This window comes from Macrotis lagotis, chromosome X, assembly GCF_037893015.1.
Source record: "Macrotis lagotis isolate mMagLag1 chromosome X, bilby.v1.9.chrom.fasta, whole genome shotgun sequence".
In the NCBI taxonomy this organism is placed as follows: domain Eukaryota; kingdom Metazoa; phylum Chordata; class Mammalia; order Peramelemorphia; family Peramelidae; genus Macrotis; species Macrotis lagotis.
Genome location: NC_133666.1, coordinates 151,876,028 through 151,899,583, shown reverse-complemented (window position 1 = coordinate 151,899,583; position 23,556 = coordinate 151,876,028). Strand labels below are relative to the sequence as shown.

Sequence of the window (23,556 nt, the reverse complement as noted above, 5' to 3'; positions counted from 1 at the left end):
TGGTCTTTAGGTTTATCTCTTTGTAAACTTAAGACAGTCATTAGGACAGAGTACCAGTTTTTAATTGCTTTGAATCCCAACTGTCGTGTGTGTGTGTGTGTGTGTGTGTGTGTGTGTGTGTATACGTGTGTACGTACACATATTATGGCCTTGCATATGTGTATATAAACATGCATATGTATGTATGTCTTTGGTTTGTAAATAGTTATTTTCATTTTGTCTTCACCATTAGAGCTCCTGTAGAATAGGAATTTCTTATTTTTTGTTTTCTTTGTAACTTTAGTGCTTAGCCTGGTGCCTTTGCACAAAGCAGGTGCTTCATAAATACTAATTGACTTGACTTGATACAAGCTATGTCTACTGAACTGCAGCTAGGACCACAGCTTTTATGATTCATCTTTCTTTAAATTCTTTTTTGCCTCTTTCATTCCATCTCCTGAGAAAGATAGTTCTTGCCATCCATGAAAGACTAGGACCAGAATTCTGTTCCTAGGGAACTTGTTAGATATCTTTAGGAGACAATTATCTTTATTTTATTTTTCCCCCAACCAACTTTAATTTGTGGCCTTGGAGCTGCCATATCTAATCATTAGCCTCTTGCCATCCTTTGAACTCAACTTTAAATTCCCTCTCGTACATACACATACTCTTCTGTTAAGAATTTAAATATGTATCTTCCATTAAAAATTTGTTTTTTTCATTTGCAACTCCTTTACCCAAGTCACTGATAAAAATAAGTATAAATGTGTGTATAATACAATTGCAGGCATATCATTCGCATTTCTGAAGACACCTGCCCCTTTCTAGATTTTTAATCCATTTATTGACATTCCTTGACTATTATCATTCAGTGTGTTCCAAATCAAGGTAACTACTCACAACTACCACCTCCAACTTGCTCGAAAGGATATGGTGCTTGTCTAAGTGGCAGGAGCCTCCATATTATGTGTTCCTCACACTACAGTGGGGAAGGACAAGGATAAGATAAGGAAGAGAGATTGAAGCTATAAAGTGATCTAGCATTCTAAATAGCAATTTGGAATTTTGCTCCTCTTATATTTCTAGACTAGACAATAATAATAATAATAATAATAATAATAATAATAATAATAATAATAATAATAATAATAATAATAGTAATGTTTGTCCTTCATTCGTGAAGAAGCCCATGGCATGGGGGGGTGATGCTATGACATGCATATGAATTGAATTTGAGTGAGGGGTGTCACCAGCCTCACTTTCTCCTCCAGAGCTATCTAGGTCCAGTGACCAGATATGAACAGGATGACTGGAGATGACCCTGTGTTCCAGGCGGTCAGGATTAAGTGACTTGCCCCAAGATTATACAGTTTGTAAATGGTTGAGGTTGGATTTGAACTCTGTCCTCCTGACTACAAGGCCAATGCTCCATCCACTGTACCATCTAGCTGCCCCGACTGTATATACCCTTTCATCCAGTGATATCTCTATTAGGCTTTGATCTTAAATAAATAAAAAAAAGAAGAAAAAAATACCATCCATATATGTACTAAAATAATGGCAACTTCTAGAAATGAAGAGGATGCCAATAGAGCAAAATTTAATAAACAGAGGCATATGAATGTAATATAATACTTTTATCCTGTAAAAACATAGAAAGAGGTGGTTTCAATGATAAACTGCAGTGACCCAAATAAACTGATTTTATTTGGAGGGGGGAAACCGAGAAGAAAAATTTATATTATAACATCTCCATTATAAAATTAAGAATTTGGAAGGACAACTCTGATGTTTATGAAGAATGCTATTTACCCCCGTGATGGAACTAAGATACTTAATGACACATCCATTTGTGTTAATCACCAATATGGAATTTGTTTTGCTCAACAAGCCATATTTGTTACAAGTATTTTTCTTTTTCTTTTTTTTTTTTGTCAGTGAAGGGACAGAGATGAATTTTTATTTGATAAAATTACTTTTAAAAATATATATTTTTTCAAGTCAAAAAAGCAATATGTGCTTTTATTTATTAAGCACTTATTTATTATTAAGTCTTAGTATGTGCTAGACATTATAGTCAGAAGTTCTGGATTTGAATCCCATTTCTCCCACTTGTGTGACCTCAAACCCAAACCCTTATCACTACAATGAAATTACATGACCTTCAAGGTCTTTTGTAAACCTATGATTCTACTAACTAGTAACCCTTATGCTTTTTTCTTTCAAATTTATAAATTCATGTACATGTCAGTCTTAAAATATTTATTAATACCTTTTTTATTCCAGGGACCATGTTCAACTATGGGGATACAAATAAAGTCAATAGATATTCTCTGTCCTTAAGAAGCTTGCAGTCTAGTCAGGGAGTCTACAAGCAAACATGTGCAGACAATCTATATAATATAAATAGTAAATGATTAAAATAGGAAAAGCACTAGAATTTAGGAGTAGGATAAGTATGGGCTACTGAAAAAATATTATTCCCCCAGTGCCTTTTGATCCCCGTCCTTTGCCATGTGCTCTCCCCCCATCCCCCCAATGAATAACAGTTTCCATCTCCTGCTTTGGGGGTGGGAAGATGAAGGATCCTTTTTAGGGCTGTGCCTCGTGCTGTGGGGTGGGGTCTTTGCTTTCAGCTCTAGACTGGGTTTGAAAGGGTATGAGCAGCAGCTGTGTAATCTGCTGATTGCTGATCAGAGCTCATCACATCCTCTGATGGGAACTGGGGGATTGGCTGGCTGAGCTTGCACGTGACTGGCATGTGGTTGTATTGGCGCAGCCGGGTAGGGGGTGTCACTGGAGATGGAATGGAGGTGCAGCCAGGTTCGGAAATGGGGTAGGTGCTGGAATCAGGCAGCAACATTTGCTGCAGAGGGGGAGGGGGTGGTGAAAATGACTATGTAAAGACTACATCTTCTGCCCACTCCCGGAAGCCGCATGAAGCTTGGAGGCTTTTTGTGAGCTTGGCTTAGTTTCATTATAAGTGTCCTCTGTTGCATGTCAAACTGGGGAGGGTTGTTTTTCCTTTTGCTGCAGTGGTGACCAACGATGGCTTTCCTGTGGTTCTGATCAGGGTATTTGACAGGAGAGGAAGAAGGGGGAGGGTAGGAATGTCAAGAGAGGCTGAGGGGAGAAAAAGTAGCTTTTGTTGCAAGAACTGGGTTTTGTTTTAATAAAAAACCTTTTGACATGAAAAAAGCAGAATAACAGTATCTAAGGAAACGGGTAAAGGATAACAAAGAATGGAGCAGATTCATGGCGAGTAGTAAAAGCTTTAGTACATTGAAGTCCTCCTATTTCCTCTGCCAGAGTAACTGCAGCAAGCAGCCGTCGCCAAAGGGAGGGATAGGGATACAAAGCGACTGCTGATTCCTTGATGTGGATCTAGCAAAACCATAATGAAGCATTTCTGGGCAAAGAAGGAAGAGCATGAGGCAGGTACTGCAGAGCTTACATGTGATCTTTTGAATGGTGAAAATTTGGTTGCCAGTAGTTTGCATGCTATTGTGAAACATCTAAGCAAAATATCTTTGAATAAGAGTGTCAGAAAGATACTGGTGTCTTTGTTAGTAATAAGGTATGGTGGTTTTTTGTGGTTGACTATAGCATTTTTCTTCTTTGCAGAGGGAAAAAAGTCAGGATTGAGAGCCTGTAATGCATTGCTGGCCAAAGAAATTCATTTAGAAGAAGCATTAATATTAAGTTGAAAGCAGGTGCTATAATAAATAAGGAATTCTTATTTGTTTTTTAATAGTGGAAAACTAGAGAGTTCTGAATGCTTAATCTAATGGAATGTCCTGACATTTTAATTTTACATCACAAAAGAGATACTCAAAATCTGTGATTTAACCCAAATCCTATAGGAAATCTTAATACATTATGTATGAAGCACCAAGCCCTTTCTCTTCCTTTGTTAGGTGCAGCTTTTATGCCATTAATTAGGTCACCCCAAAACTGATCATTCTAGATTATAAAATGATTTCTGTAGGGTTTGCTAATGTTGCTTTAGTAGATTTTGATATATTTAGAATCTATAGTTGTACTCCTTTTCACTTTGGAGTATAATGGTAATCTAGAAGCAACTCTTAAATCATCAGATCATAGCTTTTTTTTATGTGCAGTTGGGTGTTAAAAATAATTAAAAATACTTTTGATATGAGAAATATTTTCTAAAATGTGGATACATTTTTTTCTATGTAGAATTGTGAATTGAATAAAAGTTGAATTTCTTGTGGTTAATGTTTTATTTTTTATATAGTTTATATGCCACACCCCCAAAGAGAAATGGTGCTTGTTCCATAAAAATTGTTTAAGATCAGATACAGTTAGATTTTTTTGGTGCTTGTTCTTAAGTCTGAGATCATTAGATGCTGATATTATTCCATTTTTAAAAATTGATTGGAATCTAAGAAAATGGATTTTTCGCTTTTGATGTCAGCATTATTTTTTAAACTAGAAGGAATTTGCATAATTTTAAATCAGAGGCTCTGAAAAGTTTTCTTCCCCATATGACAATTTAATTTTTCTAATCACTGATTTCTTTCTCTTAAATTGAACAATCGAACACATTAGGGATTTCATGTGTGATATTTTTCTGGGTGAAATTAAAAATACCATTGACAGTTTGTGAGAAAATTTGAATTTTTGTACTTGAGAAATTTTTTTGTATTTGAGAAAATTGTGTTGAACATAAGTTAGGCCAACAGTTTTTTTGTTAGGTTTAATTTTAAAAATCCAATAACAGAACTGTAAAATTGAGTTTGTAATTGAGATCAAAATACCATACCAAAAATAACTGACTCATTTAAATTCCAGATCATAGTTCAGTGACAAATTATAATGAATGCTATAATGTCCTAGGGTTAAGGATACTCCAGTTTTTTAGCTGTCTGGAGGTTAACTGGGCTTAAGTTAAATATGATACTTTGGAATTAGCATGATAAATATATGACATTTAAAAAAGCTCTATGTAATTTATATGCATATATATATAATATATATATGGAAATGCTTATCCTTGTCAGTTTTTATCAGAATAACAAAAGATAAAAATATACATATTTCTTAAAATAATACCTATGCCAACTAATTTCATCAAATAGAAAAAAAAAGCAAAAAAGAGGAAATATAAAGAAAATATAGTATCCTTCAAAATGGTGAAACTTTCATTTTTGAAGTATGCATAAAATATAGTGGGAACCTTCTTGAATTAAATTTCTTAGGAAGGTAGTGGAACTATTATTATAATACTTTCATTTGACAGACTCTTGGAGCTGAGGAGACTAGCCCAAGGAGGTAAAATTACCTGCTACCCACAAGAAATAAGAAGAGCAAGAATTCATTTTGGAGTCTGTTGATTCCAATGTTATAATGAAAATTCATTTATTTAATGCTTTGAGGCATTCAATCCAAAACAACCCTTTGAGAGAAATACAAGTATTAAGCAGCCATTTTAAAAATGAGGAACTCTGATATAAAGCCATTTTCATTCCCCTTTAAACCTGAATTTTCTGATTCAAATTCTGATTCATGATGCCACCATGCTGTTTCCATATACCATATAAAATAGTATGGGGGCAAGCAGAAATAGATTTTTCTTCAATGAACACTCCAGTTAAAACCAGTTAGTTCATATTCCCTCTCTTACCAAATTTAATTGCCTTGTCTCAAATCTTCATCCTTATTGACGTTTTTGCAGCCTTTAACGATGTAGATCATTATCTTTGTGGTGTACTAAAAAGTTCTCTGTTTTAACAATGTTCCTTTCTCTTCTTTCTATCCAGGCCATGCCCATTAACCATGAGTGACCTTCAAGGTTTTGTCTTAGGCCCACTTTTCCCCCTGTATGCTACTTGACTTCATTATCTCATCTGTTCCCATGGATTTGGTTTCAAATCATTTGTCCTGCTTTAACTTATGACTTTGTTCCAGTCTCTTATCTCCAGCTACTTATTAGATATCTTGAATTCAGTGTCCCTTCCACAACATGTTCATAACTGAATTCATTACCTTTTCTCTAAGATTCCTCCTTCCTAACTTCCTTGTCTTACTTTCAAGGGTATCATTGCTTGCCTAGTAACCACCAAAGCCCTCAATCTATTTATTATCTCCCACTTTTCATTCTCTCACCTCACATATCTATTGAGTTGTCAAGTCCTAGTGATTCTGACTTTACAAAGTCTCCTATATATTCCTCCTCTTTCTTCTCACATTGCCACCACTCTCGTGTAGCACTTTATATAGTCAATAGTCATACCTGTACTAGTGTAATGACCTTTGGTTGCTCTCCATGGTCTTTCTAAAGCACAAGTCTGACTCCTATTCCAACAACTCCATTGGATCCCTAATGCCTCTAAGAGGACATAAAAAGTTCTTTGGCTTTAATAAATAATTTTATTAATATTTTTGTTGTATTTTAAGTTCTGAACTCTCTCACTCCCAACCTTGCACTATATGTTTGTGTGTGTGTGTGTGTGTGTGTGTGTGTACATATAGTCATAGGCAAAGCCACTATTCATACTTAGATTTATCATGTCTTTCTCTGGGGTGGATAACCTCTTTCATAGGATCTTTGAGGTTGATAAATATACATAATACTCAGAATGGCTTAGTCCTTCACAATTGTTCTTTGAACAGTATTGCTGTTATTCTATAAAACATTCTCTAATTTGCCTAATACTTGGCTGACTACTCCTTTCCTAGTTCATCCCCATAGCTGAGAGTACTCCTGAAGCTTATGTCCTAGATCCTCTTAACTCTTAATTCTTTACTCTCTCTCATCAGTCAGCTGCAGATGACTCCTGATTTATTTATTGAGCCACAATTTCTCCTCTGAGCTTTAATTATATATATATTTTGTAAGTTGCCTATTTGACATATCTGACTGGATATCCTAAATTCACTGTCTAAAACTAAAGTCATCTTTCCCCCAAACTAGGGATTCTTAGCCTAGTTTCTGTACCAAACTTCTTTGGCATTTGTTGAAGCCTGTGGATCCCTTCTCATAATATTGTTTTTAAATAATTTAAGGAAATGATAAATTTTCCATTCAAAGGTAAGTGAAAATAAAGCTATCATTTGTTTCTATCCAGGTCCATAGATCCTCAAATCTAAAAGGTCTCTGGACCTCAGGTTAAGAATTCCTTACTGAGACCCTCACCCTCCCTTCTTAAATACTTCGCTATTTCTGGCAAAGGTACCATCATCCTTCCATTCTCCCATACTTGTAATCTTGGTATTACCTTAATTTCCTTATTATTTTTTCATCTCAGTATCTAATGAGTTGACTATATCTTGCCATATATTATAGTTTCAAAATATCGCTTGCATCTACCCCTTTTCTTTCACATATTAGTCTCTAGGCCCTTATCATCTCTTCGTAATTGGTCTCTCTCTTCCCCAAATTTCTCACTATTCCAGTCTGTTCTACAGATTGCTGCCAAAGTAATTTTCCTTAAACATAGATATCATCAAGAGACTCTCTTTAACATATTTCAATGTCTTCCTAGAATCTCTGGGATAAAATATAAATTGTCCTATTTAGTTTTTAAAGCCCCTTACAACCTGACTTTAACCTGATATATTTACTTAATAGTTAATTTCTCTTTTTGAGAAGTCAAATTTTGTACTGTGATCATAACTCAAAAATTATCTAATTTCAAGACTTTCTGAAACTCTTAACAAAGTAATATATCTATTGTCAATCAGACTTGTTGTCTCTAACGTTAGGAATGGCCAGAGCTGAATAAAGCGGGTTAGAGACAGAAGTAACAGGGATCAAACAGAAGGTTAATTCATTTCAAGGTGGGTGAGGAAAAGAGCTTGCAAACAAAGGATATATGTGCCAGAGACCTCTCTCCAGAGGGGAGATCTCTACTTCTATCTAAGACTGCATTGTGGCCCTTACAATAAGGAGTAAGAGTAACTAACTATGTGACAAATTTGATTCATAGTAGGACTTCATACTTGTTCAAACTCAAAGACTGCTAATATCGGTATCAAACAATTCTGGGATTTTGCTGTGGCTGAAGTCATCCAAAGGGTGAGATCATCCAGAAAGTAAAGGATGGTTGTCTTGCCAAGCTCAGGGCACAGTCAGCTTTCTAGGCCTTAGCTCTGGGAAGCAGGGTACGTACAAAAATCTTGACACTTTTACTATGCCTGTCTTTCTATTTTTCCCTTCCTTCTCCTTCCTTCTCCTGTCCTCCCCTCTCCTCTCCTCCCCTCCCCTTCCCTCTCCTCTCCTCTTTTCTCTCCCTACCTTCCTACCTGACTGACTGACTTATGTTTTGTTGAATTAGTCCAACCCCTCCTGTTACAGATGAGAAATTGATGCCCTGAGGGGTGAAGTGACTTTACCTAGGCCCCCAAAAATAGTAAGCAATGAAGTTACTCTTAGAATGAGGTTTTCTGACTTGAGAGAAAGTGCTATTTTTTATTTCCTGATTTAACAAACACCAAATAGAATGGAATTTCACATACTCAGTAGAGCAGAAAAAGAACATTATTGTATTAAACTACAGGTATCCACTGTATAAGCTTCCTTGCTTTTTAAAAAAATGTTTATAAAGAACAACTTAAAACTTTGACTTGTCTGATCTTTCTGCCCTTTCCTTCCTGTTCTTTTTTCTCTACTTTTTTTTAAAAAAAGATACCCATCTTTTTCCTTTTCTTTTTCTGGACACCTTTTTATCCCTATCTCCTCTTGACTTCCCTCCACACAGTCAAAAACAAATTTACACATTGGCCAAAAACTTATTATTTTGCATCTTGATTCCTTACTCAAAAGGTTTTGCAGAATTCTCTGAAACTATTCATTTCATCATTTCTTATAGTCTATTACATTTTTGTCATTTGTTTTGCTCTTCCTCACCCTACTTGCTGGTCTTTCTGGCTTCCTTGAAGTCTCACCTAAAATTCTGTGTTTTACTAAAAGCTGTTTCTAACCCCTCTTAATTCTAGGACCTTCTCTTTCAATTATTTCCAGTTTATCCCATATATAACTTGCTTCTTATACATTATTATTATTATTATTATTATTATTATTATTATTATTATTATTGAGTTGTTTAGCTTGTGTTCAACTCTTTATGATCCCATTTTAGGATTTTCTTTTGTCATTTCCTTCTTCAGCTCATTTTATAGATGAGAAACTGAGGCAAACAGAGTTAGGTGACTTTCCCAGATTCACACAACTAGTAAATCTCTGAAACTGGATTTGAACTGAAATCTTTCCTACTCTAGGTCTATCCACTGTCACAAGTAATTGCCCATAGCTTTTTTGCCTATATTTGTTTGCATATTCTCTCCCCACTACCTTATTAGAATATGAACTCCTTGAGGGCAAGGACTGTATTTTATCTATTTTTTTGTATCCCCCATTTATTAGCACTATTCCTGGCACATAATATGCACTTAATAGATGTTTAGTGATTGATTTGATTTATTGAAAATAATATACTTTTTTACTACTACTAAAGAGATGACTAACTTGGGAATCTGCAAGTGGAGGTTCTCTATACTCCATTCAGAGGGTCCAAGGATAGAAGATTCTGATGACTTGAAAACCAAGGCTCATTTGATTATTCAGCATAGGAAATAGGAGTATCACCTGTTTTTCCCTAGAGCATTGAAATGTATTTTACTCCAAAAAATACATTGAATTCTATTATGTGGCATGTTTAAAATGATTTGTTTAGGAATATCTATATAATGTGGATTATTAGTTTTCAAAAAATTAAAATGAATACATTTAACACTAAAACTGATTGAATATTATTTAATCTGTGAGAAATCTCATATAATCCTGTAGGATAGCTTTTTTTTTGAACAAAATTATTTTCATAATTTTGAAATCTATAAGTATCTATTTGGATTCCCAGATGAAGCAATTACAATAAATTCTTAGTTAGCATTTAATTAATTTCCTCATCCCCACTTTGTGTTTTTTTAATGTTATCCTCTAGTTCAGAACTACTTTTAAGTATTACTATTTTTAGGCCTATTTTCTCTTTTCAGCCCCCATTCACATTTCCAGCTGCTTTAAGCCAGTCTTAAGTCATTTACTTGACTCAACAATAACCCTAAACTTTTTTTTTTTTTTTAGTTTTTGCAAGGCAATGGGGTTAAGTGGCTTGCCCAAAGGCACACAGCTAGGTAATTATTAAGTGTCTGAGGCCAGATTTGAACTCAGGTCCTCCTGACTCCAGGGCCGGTGCTCTATCCACTGCACCACCTAGCTGCCCTGATAACCCTAAATTTAATATTTAAAACTCTTCATCTTCTGACTTTCCCCTTTCCCCTAACACACTTATATGTCTATTTGAAACGCATTTCTATGTCAAGATCTCTTAGTACTTCTTAAGTACCAACTCATTCTTAACCATTTCATAAGAATAAATAGACCTTTATTCCCTTTGTACTAGTAGAAATAGGGATAAGACTGGAACCTCTGGTTTACTGAATACCTGAAGGTCTTGAGAGTTCTGTGACTTGCTCATTGCTTCAAAGGTGAGACTTGATTCTGTATCTTTCTGCTTTCAAGATTAGTTTCTTATGTTGGTGCGCCAACTTTGCTTCTATTTGTCCCAATGAGAAAATTAATACAGGTAAAGTTTGTTTGACCAAAACAAACTGGAAATTTAACTAGATATGAAATAAACATCTTTGATCTAATGCTTTTGTTATGTGATTTTCCACCTTTTGGTAGTAAAGATCTCTTTTAGTACATATTGTTGCATTGCATATAAGAACTGAAGGGAATCTTTAAACTACCTTCCTTTTCTCCTCCTACCCTCACTCAGCCCTAGCTATCAGTGACTTTTTTTCACATCTCTATTTCTTATAAGGCTCCCTTTATCTTTTAACCCTCAAGTGTATCTGGACTCCACAAAGCCACATATATCATGGAATGATATTAGAATCTTTTTCTTATGTTTTAGTGAAATTTATGAACTTATTTTTGATGAAATTCTTAGATATTTAATTAACTAATTTGGGTAAATGACGTTATATTGAATTCTCATATTAATAAAATCACGGTTAGGTTCTAGTAAATTTTTTTTATTTTTTTATTTTTTCTAGTAAATTTTCTGAGACATCTGTGTGATAATATGATTTTAAAATTCACATAATTAAAATTCCACATTTGGGAAAATAAAGTCTTTTTAGAAATTACACAAACAACAGATTTTGAGTATGTTGACATTCACATTGATAAAATGTCTCTATGTGTGAGTCAAGGCCATATAAAATACATCAGGGTTACCTGGAAGAAATCCTAATTCATAGAGATGGTTCTCTTTAGAGTGTGTATGTAGTCATAAACACATGCACACATTGATCAGTGCCAGTGATCAAGCACACTTCCAAGAATTGATGATGATGCTTGCTCCCCACTCACTAAAAGATGATGGACAGTGTTCAAAAGAAGATTTTTTTGGATATGGCCAATACAGGACTTTGCTTTACTTGACTATGCATTTTTGTTACAGGTTTTTTCCCTTTCCTCAATGGTAAGTGAGAGTAAGAGGGAAAGAAAATTCCTTTTTTTGATGCAAAATAAGACTTTTTTTGTTCATTTTTCTTTGAATGTAATAAAAAGCTTCTGATTTCTACATTAACAGTTTAGTTCTAAAACCTTTGAGTATTATTTGGAAATGTATGTCAGGGAAGAAGTTGTTTTTTTTCCCCTTTTTAACTAAGCTTTTGATAGAAAAATTCAAAATTATTTTTAATTTCATAGGTCCAAGGGTAGCCAAGGATGGCTGCAGCTTCATACGATCAGTTGTTAAAACAAGTTGAGGCACTGAAGATGGAGAACTCAAATCTTCGACAAGAGCTAGAAGATAATTCCAATCATCTAACAAAACTGGAAACTGAAGCATCTAATATGAAGGTATTAAGAATGTTCTTTCATTCTAGTTGGGTATTTTGGTATTAATTTTTTTACTATGTAAATGGAGTTTGAGAGAATCTAAAATTTCAGTAAGGCAGGGGGATGAATACAACTTGTTCCTCAAAAGAGAGCTTTAAAATATAATTTTGAAAATGAAGGATTGTTAGGGAATTCTTTCTGGGGATCTCAGTTGGGATTTTTTTTTGTCCCTAGTCTGATTTAGTTGTGCCTGCATGGTTTTCTGGTACAAAACATCTTTGGTCTAGGTACCCTGGTCCAATAAAGTGGAGGCTATGGAAAGAAAATATTTAGCTTTCTGAATACCATGTCAGGAAATGTTTGAAGCTGTTGAAATTTTACATTTGTGGAATGGGATTCCAGTAACAGTTGGTGAATCTATTTAATGTTAAAGTAAAATTAGCAGAAATTCCAGCAGATCTGGAACATTGAGAATATTTCAAGTACCCTATAACTAGGTGGATTTTCCATTACATGTTGGTTTTCCTAAAAAGAATTATGAGAGAGTGCTGCCAGTCTTTTCAGTGTAAGAGAAAAAGACTGGGTTCTGGGTTAAGATTTCAAGATACAGAGAAATTGGGGCAGCTAGGGAGCACAATGGTTAGATCACAGGCCCTGGAGTCAGGAGGACCTGAGTTCAAATTTGGCCTCAGACACTTGTGTGATCTTGGGTAAGTCATTTAACCCCATTGCCTTATATAAATAAAATTTTTTATAAAAGAAAAAAGAGAAATTTAGATGACTAGAGGAAATGGATTCTAGTATAATTTCCCAACCATTGGCAAGGAATTTTATGATAACTCTCCCAAAGAAATATTGATAGAACTGTTGATTCCAAACATCTGAACTCTACTCTCTTAATGGGTATAAAATGAAGAAATGCCTACATACTGTGTTACTATTCTCAGTTTTGAAATAGAAGAACTTCCATTTTGAAGGATAACTTTTTTTTTTGCTAAGAAAGTGATAAATATTGCAATAAAAATTGGGAGAACTTGAGGTTTGTAAAATCTAAAAATGATAGAACTTTGGAGATGGATTCTACAATATAGCCAGTAAATGGAAGGGAAGTGTAGCTTGCTATGCATATAATCTGGGTGATGATGATGATGATGTTTGTCTTTCATTCTTGGAGAACACTGTGACATTAGGGAGGTGATGCCATGAAAAAACACACTAATTGGATTTGAGTGAGGGAGTGCTGTGCTAAGTCACCAGCCTCACTTTTTCCTCCAGAGTCATCTGGGTCCAGTGGCCAAATATAAATCAGGATGATTGGAGATGTCTTTGGATATGAGGCAGTCGGGGTTAAGTGACTTGCCCAAGTTACACAGCTAGTAGATGTCAAGTGTCTGAAGCTGGATTCCAACTCTTGTCCTCCTGATTCCAAGAGCAGTACTCTGTCCACTCTGCCACTTACCTGATACCACCTAGGTATCTGGATATATCATTGGTGATTTCACCACTTTAATTGGCACTAGAAGTTACTAAATAGCTTGCCTAAAAAGTTAATACTTTAATAAATAAGAAAAATGAAACATTTCAGTGAACAAATAAGTATTTCTGGAATTTAACAAAAGTAAAGTAAATGATCATCTTCCCACTAAATCTTAAGAATTTAGCTATAAAAAGTACAGTAGCTTCCATAGGTACAAGGTATACTGTTTAAAGAAATGATTGCTTTTTTTCTAGGATTTTTGGAAATCATTTTTGCTACTTTGAAGTTATTGAATTCTTCTAGGGATGAATTGAATTTGAAATCCTCCTCTCCCATTTTGTGGACCATTCATTGTTTTCTCAAATAGTACTTAAAAGTTCTATCACAAATGCCAGTTCTTCCACTTTCCTGCTTTTCCTTTTTTCCTCTCTGACCTTTTCCTGTATTTTGATTTCCTGCCTGAGTTCTTTTCTGCTTGAATACTACTTTTTCTTTCTTCATTTCTTCTAAGTCATTATCACTCTTTTTAGTAAGTTTACTTCTGTTTTAAAGAAGCATATCTTTATCTCCCAAATTCCTAAAAATATTTAAAAAGCCAGTCATTTTAATGGAATATCTTCTCTTATTTATTATATTCAAGATTCGTCTCTACTTTAAATTTTTTTATTTATTTAAAGGAATGGGGTAGAGTGACTTGCCTAAGGTCACAGAGGTAGGCAATTATTAAGTTTCTGAGGCTGGATTTGAACTTGGGTCCTCCTGACTCCAGGGCTGGTGCTCTATCCCCTGTGCCACCTAGTTGCTCATCTCTACTTTTTAAAAAAAAAAGAGCTAGTCTTTCCTTTTAATATAAAAAATTGAGTGGCTAAACTGACCTATAAACTAAGTCTTTGGAATATTGTGTTTGACTTTTCTACTGCCATGTTATTGCTAATCTCCTCTAGTAAAATTTCCTTCTAAACTTGAAGTCCATGAGGAACTAATATAGTGCAAATAAGATAAGAATTCAAAGTTATAGTTATACTGTAACTATGTAGGTAGCAGCATTTAGCAGATTCTTCCTGAAAAAGACCATGACTTCAGGGAGGTGATTTGAGTGAATTGAATTTGAATGAAGAGAGTTAAATCATCAGTCTTTCTTTGTCTTCCATCTGAGTCCAGTGACCAGAAATGAATCCTGATAACTAGAGATGGCCCTGGATCCTTGGCCAAGGCCACACAGCTAATAAGTGTCAGGTGTCTCTTGAGGTCAAATTTGAACTCAGATCCTACAGGATTGGTGATTTATTAATCTGTTGTTTCAACAGTATCAGATTACTTTCATCAGTTTCTTTGTAACTACTTTCAAGTTGGCTTCAACAGTATGATAAACTTCAATATACATACCTTAATAGTAGTCGTAATTATAATATTTTGTAACTTTTTGGCAAGGCAGTGGGGTTAAGTGACTTACCCAAGGTCACACAGCTAGGCAATTTTTACATGTCTGAGGCTGAATTTGAACTCTGGTCCTTCTGACTCCAGTGCCACCCAGCTGCTCCAATAATTTGTAATTTGAAAACTCAACCAAGGTGTTAACAAAGGGATTCATGGTGTATTCCTACTTTCTTTGTTTTGAGTGGTTTACCAGCATTGTTTATATGCAGTTGACTTAAGTATGACACTATTGTTAGTCAGCTGAAAGAAGATTTGTAGTATTCCAGTCAGTTTTGGACTACAGTAACACAATTCAGTATGACTAGAAGAAAAGGATTTCCTGAGATGTAATCAGATTTCTGGTCTCCTTGAAGAATATAATCTTCTAGATTAGATAAAGGAAGCTAAAGAGAAATAAAGAGTAAAGAGTAAATAAATAAAGAGTAGATTATTGTTTTGCCCAAAGGCAAATAGACTATTGTTGACACTTCTTGACAGAGAGTGGATTTGTTTAAGTTCCCAGAGCAAGAAGTTGGGTCTAGACCTCACTTAATTGAAAGGATCCTGGTCTGTTCTTCATCTGCAAAACAGGAAAACTGACTATTCCTGCAGCACTTAATGTTGCTGTGCAACATTTGCTTTATCTGTCTCTAGTTCATGTCTAGATAGTCTTAAAATTTACGACTGCTTTATATTTAAACATAGAACATACATAGAGTAAACCACTAACAAGCAATGTGGGGAAATGAAATTGCTACTTACATAAACCAATTGTGAAAATGGTGACAGTCGCAAAGTTCAGAATTTCCAGAGGAATTGTACTGAGTAAGTTCTTAGTCATTAACCAGGGCCATTAGTTGTTGGTTTAATGGCATTGCTAAGTTAGCAGAGCTCAGGTTTGACCAATCTCTTTTTCAAAGTCCATTCAGTCATTTCCCCAATGAGATTAGAAATGGTCTAATGAAATTTAAATTTAAATTTATTTAGTCCAATATAAATAGTTGAATTATCACACAATTTAAAATCTCTTTCTAGATTGGTTAAGGAGTTTGTAACTGTGTATTATGAACTTAAAAAATATTTTGACAACTTTTCAATATAATTTGTTCACTTTGTAATCTTGTTTATTTTATACACACACATATACACATATATATATGCGTTTAATGTTTGTCCTCGTTTTTTTTTTTTGGCAAGGCAAATTGGGGTTAAGTGGCTTGCCCAAGGCCACATAGCTAGGTAATTATTAAGCATCTGAGGCTGAATTTGAACTCAGGTACTCATGACTCCAGGGCCTGTGCTCTATCCACTGCACCACCTAGCTGTTCCTGTCCTTCAGTTTTGAAGAGGACCACAACATCAGAAAACTGATGCCATGACAAGCAAATGAATTGGATTAGAGTGAGGGGGTGCTGTGCTAAGTTGCCAACCTCATTTTCCCCTCCAGAGTCATTTGGTCCAGTAGTCAGATATGAATCAGAATGACTGGAGATGGTCCTGGATGTAGGCAGTCAGGATTAAGTGACTTGCCAAAATCACACAGCTAATAAGAGTCAAGTGTCGGAGGTTGAAATTGAACTCCTGTCCTGACTGCAAGGCCAGTGCTCTATCCACTACCTAACAGCCCACATGTGTTTAAGTATAGTCTAAAAAGGAGTTTGTATACTATATAGTTAAGAACCCCTTGCTTAGGACTCATAATTCAGGAGATGACTTATAGGCTCAGTCATGGAAACAAACATCTAAATATCACTTAACATATCCAATGGAATTGTAATCTAAAAAAGCAAGAGATGAGGTTTTTTTATTTTCCCTCTGAAGAGCAGTGAGTAGTACTGCTTCTCTCAATTGCTGGATTTTGAGACACCATCATTGGACTCTAGAAGAAAAAAATTCTTTACTTTTAATGTTGAAATATGGAGTATGGAAAAAATTTTTATATTTGACCCACGAAGTACTCCTGCTAATCAGGAAACTCTTTACAAAAGTTCTGATTCATATTTTATAGTATGGAATAGAAAGTTATGAAATTTTCATAACATAGGTAAAAGCAAAATACATACTTGGATTTTTGATTTACTTAATAGAACAGTTATGTTAATCATGACATATGGTCTTTTCTTCCTGGAAATACTAAACTCTTTTTCAGTCTGGGCTAAGATAAATGAAAGGGTTAAAAATGAAATAACCTTCATTTGGTCTACAATAAACTGAGGGACACACCAGCTTTCTAGTTGCTTAAAAAAATAACATTCCCTCCATCTAGCTAATCACTGCAAATTCTTTATGGAATTAAGCACATTCTCACATTTGATAATGGTTCCTGACTCAAAAGAGCCCAGGAATGTTAAGAATATCAGACCAAGGGCATTCATAATACTGTATTAATTTTTAAAACACTATAGAGGCCTTGATGTTTTGTTTCCACAGTCGGCATTGTGTTAAAAGCTATGTGAGGGGGGGTGGCTAGGTGGTGCAGTGGATGGAGCACCAGCCCTGGAGTCAGGAGTTCCTAAGTTCAAATCTGGCCTCAGATACTTAATAATTATCTAGCTCTGTGGCCTTGGGCAAGCCACTTAACCCATTTGCCCTGCAAAAAACCTTAAAAAAAAGCTATCTGAGGGTTGGTTTCTCTGAGGAAGGGGTATAGATATATGTATGTTCAGTTTTCTCTGTGAAGATACTGTATATACTGTGAACTAGCCATATTGAGGAAAGGAAATTGAGGAGTTGGTATGGGTACCAAGGCCTGGGGACAGGGAGGGAATAAAGAAAATGAGACTTAAGAGGTAAAGTAATAGTGACTATCTGAAGTAGAAGACAATGGAGATAGAAGATTTCAGAAACAAAAATATTATATCATTTTACATCTTTAACTCAAATGTTAAAAAAGCTACTGGGCTGAAATAGGGTAAAAAAACAGTACAGTAAAAGGGAAAAATGCTAGTTTTGGAGTTAGTTTGTAGTTTGTTAGTTTACAGTTATATAGATATACCTATATGTCTATATCTATATATACATATAGATTTTTTGTGTAATATTTCCCATTTGAATGTAAAAATTATTTTTTAAATTCATTCAAAAATTTTTTGATTTCTGCATTCTCTTTTCTCCTCTTCCCCTTAAGAAGGCAATTTGTATATAGAATATACATGTGAAGTAATATAAAATGTATTTCCTATTGACTGTTGCAAAAGAAAACCTATAAACAACAAGACATGGAAAATAAAGTTCAAAAAGTATATTTCAATCTGCACTCAGAATTCATCACCTCTCTTGAGGACAGGTAGTACTTTTCATCATGAGTCTTATGGAGTTGTTGTGGATCATTATCTTGATCTAGGTCTCAGTTTGTTCAGTTTGAAAATTAAATATTTGGACTACATGATCTCTGAGGACACTTCTGGCTCTTGACATTTTGGTTTTGCAATCTTTTATTGAAGCTTGAGGTGGATAAACAGCTGACCAATATCTTTGTTAAGGTACAAATATGAAAGATTAATTTTGTATTGTAGTCCTATTTCCTTGTCATCTTTTTTGTCCTCAAAAGTGTTTCCCTTGACAATCTTATTTATTCTTTTAAAAATATTTATTACTGTTTTTTCTTCCATTTGGATTTGATTCTTCTTTCATAATATAATTAATATGGATCTATGTTTAATATGCTTATACATATAAAACCTATTTAGATTACTTTCTGTCAGGAGGAAGAAAAGGAGGAAGGGAGAAAAATGTAAATCTCAAAACCTTGCAAAAAATTGTTGAAAACTACTGATGCATAGTTTGAAAAATAAAACATCTTTTAAAAATATTCATTGCTTTATTTAAAAATATTTTCCCTTAATTACATGTAAAATCAATTTTTAAAATTTGTATTGTAAAATTTGAGTTTCAAACTCTACTCTCTCTTCTCCTTGAGAAGACAAGAAATTTGCTATAGATTATAAATGTGCAGTCATATAACCATGCTGCAAAAAAAAAAAAGATAGAAAAGAAGAAGAATAAAGGTTTAAAAAGTGTGCATTTGGACCCCTATTAGTTCTTTCTTGTGGAGATGGATAGCATTTTTTTTTTTTTATCATAAGTCCTTCAGAATTGTCTTGGATAATTGTACTGATCAGAATAGCTAAATCATTCACAATTGATCATATAATTGCATTTACTGTGTAATGTTGTGTTTCTGCTCATTTCATTTGACATCAATTTATATATGTTTTCTCAGATTTTTCTGAAGAGATTCTGCTTGTCATTTCTTTTGCATTTAATCTTAATTTTTCTCAATTACATGTAAACAAACATTTTTAACATTTATTTTCTAAAATTCTGAGTTCCAAATTCTCTTCCTTCTTTCCCTTCTTCTTAAGAAGGCAAGTAATTTTATATAGAATATTCATATGTTATCATGCAAAACATTTCCATATTAGCTAGGTAGGAGAAGAAAATGCAGACTCAAAACTAAAGAATAATAACATCAAAAAAAAATTTGCTTTGATCTGCATTCAGACTTCATCAGTTCTTTCTCTGGAGGTAGTTAGCATCATTTGTCCTTTGAAAGTGTTTTGGATCACTCTGCGACTGAGAATAGTTATGTCAGTTCATCCATGTTGGTTGTTGTCCTTCATGCTCAAAGAGAACTAAGATGACATCACTCTTTTGAAGTTAAGGTACATACAGTGTGTCATTGTGTCTATTCAGACCAGTTTGAGCTCAGAAGGCTTCATCACAGGTTGGGCACAAATAAATAGTTCATTTAAGTATTTGGACTAAAGATGTCTCAAAATTTTCATGTTTCATATTTGTTTTGAGCTCCTGCAATTCTGCTTTGCTCATGGCACCCTCTTTGAGGTGGGAAACACTATGCCCTGAGCCAGTGTTTTTATGTCTTCATAATCACTTCCAAAGTTCATCAGAGACCTTGAGAGGGTGTCTTTGAATTGTAGCTTCTTCTTGTCTCCAAGTGATTACTTTCTGTGTGTAAGTTCTTTGTAAAAGATTCTTCAGGTGAACATATATTTGGCATTTGAATACTTGAAGTCTGAATACTTGATAGCTTTGCTTCAGAAAGGACTTCAGTATATGATATCTTATCTTGCCAGATGGTCTTCAGAATCTTCCTGAGACAATTCAAATGGAAGCAATTCAGTTGCTGGCATGGTGCTGGTGTACTGTCCAGATTTCACAAGTATACAGTATTGAGGTCAGCAAAACGACTCTATCAGTTTAATGGGCAACTAATACCTGTTCTCTCCCATACTTTCTGTTGGAGCCTCCCAAATGCTGAGCTACTAGCTCTGGCAAGACAGGCATTTACCTTATATCTATAAGGACAGTACTGGAAAGTATGCTGCCAAGATAAGTGAACTTAGCCACAGCATTCTAAATCTCCATTGGCTGCAGGTGATGGTTTCATGTGTGGATGGTGCAGTGTTGATTTATGGAGTGCCTCTATTTTCTTAATGTCGTCAGGCCAAAATTAGCACAAGCAGCACAGAATCAATCCATACTCAATCTCAGAACCTTTATTGAGTGTACAATCCTCTGCAAACAAAAAGTCACATACCAAATCTCCCTCTAGTTTAGCCTTGGTTTGTAGCCTTTTCAAGTTAAATGATTTACTGTCAGCCTATCAACTGACCTTGACACTGTTTTGTCCTTAGTGAAGCCATCTGCCAACATTGCAGAAAACTTGGTGCTAAAAAAAAAAGCATGGGAACAAATACTCCATTGGTGACTGGGAAAACTTGAGAGCATCATCTGTTATCTAGAACCCATGCAAGTATTGCCATCATGTAACTGATATACAGTACTGGTTAACATCTCCAAATTTTTCCAGCATATTCCGTAAGATATCACAACTAACTGACGAATTGATGAATGTGATATACAGACCTCTACTCTGCTCCTGGTATTTCTCCCAGAGTTGTCAGGGAGTAACCACTATGTTGACTATTCCTTGGTCTTCTCTGAAGTCACATTGGCTTCATGATGATCATCAAGCTGAAGTATCACATTAATAAGGAAAATTCTGACAAGAATCTTGGTGGCAAGACCCACCCCCATGATTGTTGTAGGACTAACCATTTCCTTTTTCATTATAGAAATGGACATTGGATTCATCCTTGAATTCCTAGAGGATAACTTCCTCTTGGTCTTGTATGAGCAGTTAGGAATAGAATCAGCACCAGGCACTTTATCACACAAGAGGAGACTAATGACATTCAAAAAGTTTTTTTCAGTTGTAAGTTTGGTTAGAGAGAAACTGATTTCAAGAAAAGTATATAATCATTGGCTTCAGCATTGATTGATGCTGGTCTCTTGAGAAAATTAAAGAAATGTATTTAGTCCAGCTCTATAGGATCATGGCTTTATTCCATCTCCACTTAGTAGATGAGATGCACAGTAGGTCTTTGGCCCATAAATAGCCTTCAGGGCAAGGTGAGTTTCTATTTCTTCTTATTCAGCTAAGAACCCTAGTCTCTCTCAGCTTCACTTATACTTTACTTTTAATGGAATTGTAAGTGCTGCCTTCTCCAGAGACAGATAAGCTGTTTCATTTAACAGTTCCTGAATTCCCCCCATCATTTTCAGCAAACCAATTTTGATTTTTGTTACGTTTTCTATCCCAGATGAGTAAATGTACACCAAATCACTAAAACTGTCTTCTCTGTTTTTGCTCCACTGTTGCCAACTGTGTGCTGGCTTGGCTTTACCTCCAAGTGAGCAACTGAACTGTTCTTACTTTGAGAAGGACTCGAATCTGCTGACATTAAGTCTTCTGACAGTCTTTTTGCCTCGAATCTGCTACTCTTGCTGAATGGGAATGTTTAGCTTAAAGAGCTTAAATCTATGGTCCAGCACTCTGTACCACATATCGACTTTATTACTCTCACATCCTGTCTCTTCTGTTCACAGTGGCAAGCTGTTAAATGCCAGTATTTTTGTGAGGGTGAATCTATGCAGTTTTATAACAATTAGTAAATGGAAGACAATGTTGATGATCATGTGCTGTTCAAGATTTCAGTAGCAAGCGACCACTGCTGTTGCTGTTTCTGACTCCATTCCTTCTGAAGACTCCCTGCCATATCTGATAGTTTGTGTCTACATTAACCTTAAAGTCACCCAGAATTACAAGCTTATTTTCTATTTTTACCACAGGGTAGGATTAGGTGATTCTCAACATCCTTAAGTTATCTTTTTAAACTTCTTCTTCATGCTAGAATCAGTAAAGTTCTTAAAAAGGGTTGCTCAGACACCCAAGGACTGCTGAATCTCACTGTTGTTTCATTCCAGTGAGAAGACAACTGTTTCCTGGGCTGCTTGTGTGCAGCGTTGTGACTATAGCTCCCTCTGCATCTGCATTTGCCGTTTCATTACTTGCCTGTTGCCACAGATTTTGAGGTTTGTAAAAATGTAAAATGGTATGGGTAGTGGCTTTTAACTTGTGGATTTAAGTAAGGCAGAGTTGCTCGAAGTCCTTAGCCACACTCTTTCTTCCAGAGTCATCATAGTCCAGTGGCAAGACAAAAGTCAAGATGACTGGTGATGGCTCAGGATGCAGTGATGACCCTGGTGACTTCGATGTCTAACCGAGCTCTAAGCACTCCACAGCAGCGCCTGCTTCAGCTGCCTTCATGGCCCTTGGAACAAACTGTTTTCCTTCACCCAGTCAGCCAGAGAAAGTCTTCACATGGCTTGGGTAGACACCCCTCTAATTCATCTGTAGGTTTGGGACTGCTCAGTTACCCTCAACCTGGTTTAGCCTGTCTACCTAGATCGTTTACCAGGGTTTGACCACTGCACATACTACAGCTTCTTGGAGCCACAGGTGAGAGTTGGGTGAATCAGGTAGACAAAAGGTAGAAAGCAGCTCTGCAAAGCTTGGCTTTGCTCATATCAGAGGTTTTAGTCTTCCCTCAACACCTGTACACCCGTTTCTGTTCTTAGAGAGTGTGCTCTTCTGATTTTGCTCACATCACTTTACATCAGTTGGTACTGTATTTCCCTGAAAATAAAACCATGTCTTAATGTATATTTTTTTGCTCCAAAAAAGGTGCATTAGGGTTTATTTTCATATGTCTGGAAATAATACCATTATTCCTGCAGGAATCATTTTTTGATCTATTCTTCTCTCTACAAGGAAGTTCTTTGTGTCTTTAGGGTGAGCGCTGGTTGCATCTCAGACTAGCAGAGCTCTTTGACCACCTGGCAAAAAAGTGGCAGCACTAAATTGACCCACTTTCTTATAATGGCTTTTTTTTGGTTTCAAGAACATAAATGCCTGAAACACATTCAATTTTTCTTGCCCTTAGTGATGATTAGAGGTTTTCTTTCCATCCAGACAAGTGTGCATGTTATTTGTTTGTTGCATCTGTACTCTGATTGGTCATAAGTTTTGAGTTCATCTGTTTAATAGGTGTTTACCTCTCATCCAAAGGTGCCTATTTGAGAATTTACAAATACTTTTTTTTGTTTGTTTTTGTTTTTGCAAGGCAGTGGGGTTAAGTGATTTGCCTACGGTCACACAGCTAAGTAATTAAGTTTCTTAGACTCCATTTGAACTCAGGTCCTCCTGATTCCAGGACTGGTGCTCTATTCACTGTGCTACCTAGCTGCCCCGTAATTACAAATACTTAATCATAGTTTGTATTATAATTTATTTTAAGTATTAATGTCAATAATATTGTTTATTTATATTTAATTATATAGTAATATTATTAATTTATAATTCAATATGACTTTCATGTGTTGCAACAGACATATTAAATGTATCTGTTTGGGCTGATGATTTTAAGTGGGGCTTATTTTTGGG

At 35.2% G+C, this 23,556-nt stretch overlaps 1 protein-coding gene across 5 annotated transcripts in view; it reads left to right on the top strand.

Moving 5' to 3' along the window:
- The window catches only part of APC (APC regulator of WNT signaling pathway), a 148,989-nt gene that overhangs the window by 18,809 nt on the left and 106,624 nt on the right, over positions 1 to 23,556 (top strand). For 2 of the 5 annotated variants that reach the window (XM_074200563.1, XM_074200562.1), the window contains exons 1-3: positions 11,786 to 11,875; positions 22,038 to 22,145; positions 22,245 to 22,572. Coding sequence is in view for 2 of the 5 variants with exons in the window: in XM_074200560.1 (XP_074056661.1) it covers positions 11,741 to 11,875 (135 nt within the window). In the remaining 3 variants the exon portion in view is untranslated. Of the gene's footprint in view, positions 1 to 1,952; positions 2,816 to 11,722; positions 11,876 to 22,037; positions 22,146 to 22,244; positions 22,573 to 23,556 lie in introns of those variants that run through there. The other 3 variants (XM_074200561.1, XM_074200560.1, XM_074200564.1) reach the window with 3 other exon arrangements.